General features: G+C 49.0%; 1 protein-coding gene across 1 annotated transcript in view; it reads right to left on the bottom strand.

The window, feature by feature from the left end:
- The window catches only part of BDW70DRAFT_161387 (uncharacterized protein), a gene marked incomplete at both ends in the record, with an annotated part of 4,029 nt that overhangs the window by 699 nt on the left and 3,016 nt on the right, over positions 1-314 (bottom strand). The window contains one exon of the mRNA XM_073740969.1: positions 126-274. Coding sequence (XP_073594493.1) covers positions 126-274 — 149 coding nt within the window. The remainder of the gene's footprint in view (positions 1-125; positions 275-314) is intronic.

The raw sequence follows: 314 nt of genomic DNA on the forward strand, positions 1-314 counted from the left end.
AATGCTCGCTGATACATTTGCTCTGCCTCCTTCAGCTTGCCCTCATTAAAGTAAAGAGTCCCAAGATTGTTGACCGTATCCAGAGTAAATGTGTGGTCAGGACCCAGTGCCTTCTCTCTGCCTACCAGGGCACGCCAATACATCTCCTCCGCCTCCTTTAGCTTGACCTGATCAGAGTAGAGAGTCCCAAGATTATTAACTGTATCCAGAGTGGATGTGTGATCAGGACCCAATGCCTTCTCATAGCCTGCCAATGCTCGCTGATACATTTGCTCTGCCTCCTTCAGCTTGTCCTGCTTCTTGTAGAGAATCCC

Source organism: Aspergillus foveolatus, assembly GCF_047715535.1.
Source record: "Aspergillus foveolatus strain CBS 279.81 unplaced genomic scaffold BDW70scaffold_36, whole genome shotgun sequence".
Classification (NCBI taxonomy): Eukaryota; Fungi; Ascomycota; class Eurotiomycetes; order Eurotiales; family Aspergillaceae; genus Aspergillus; species Aspergillus foveolatus.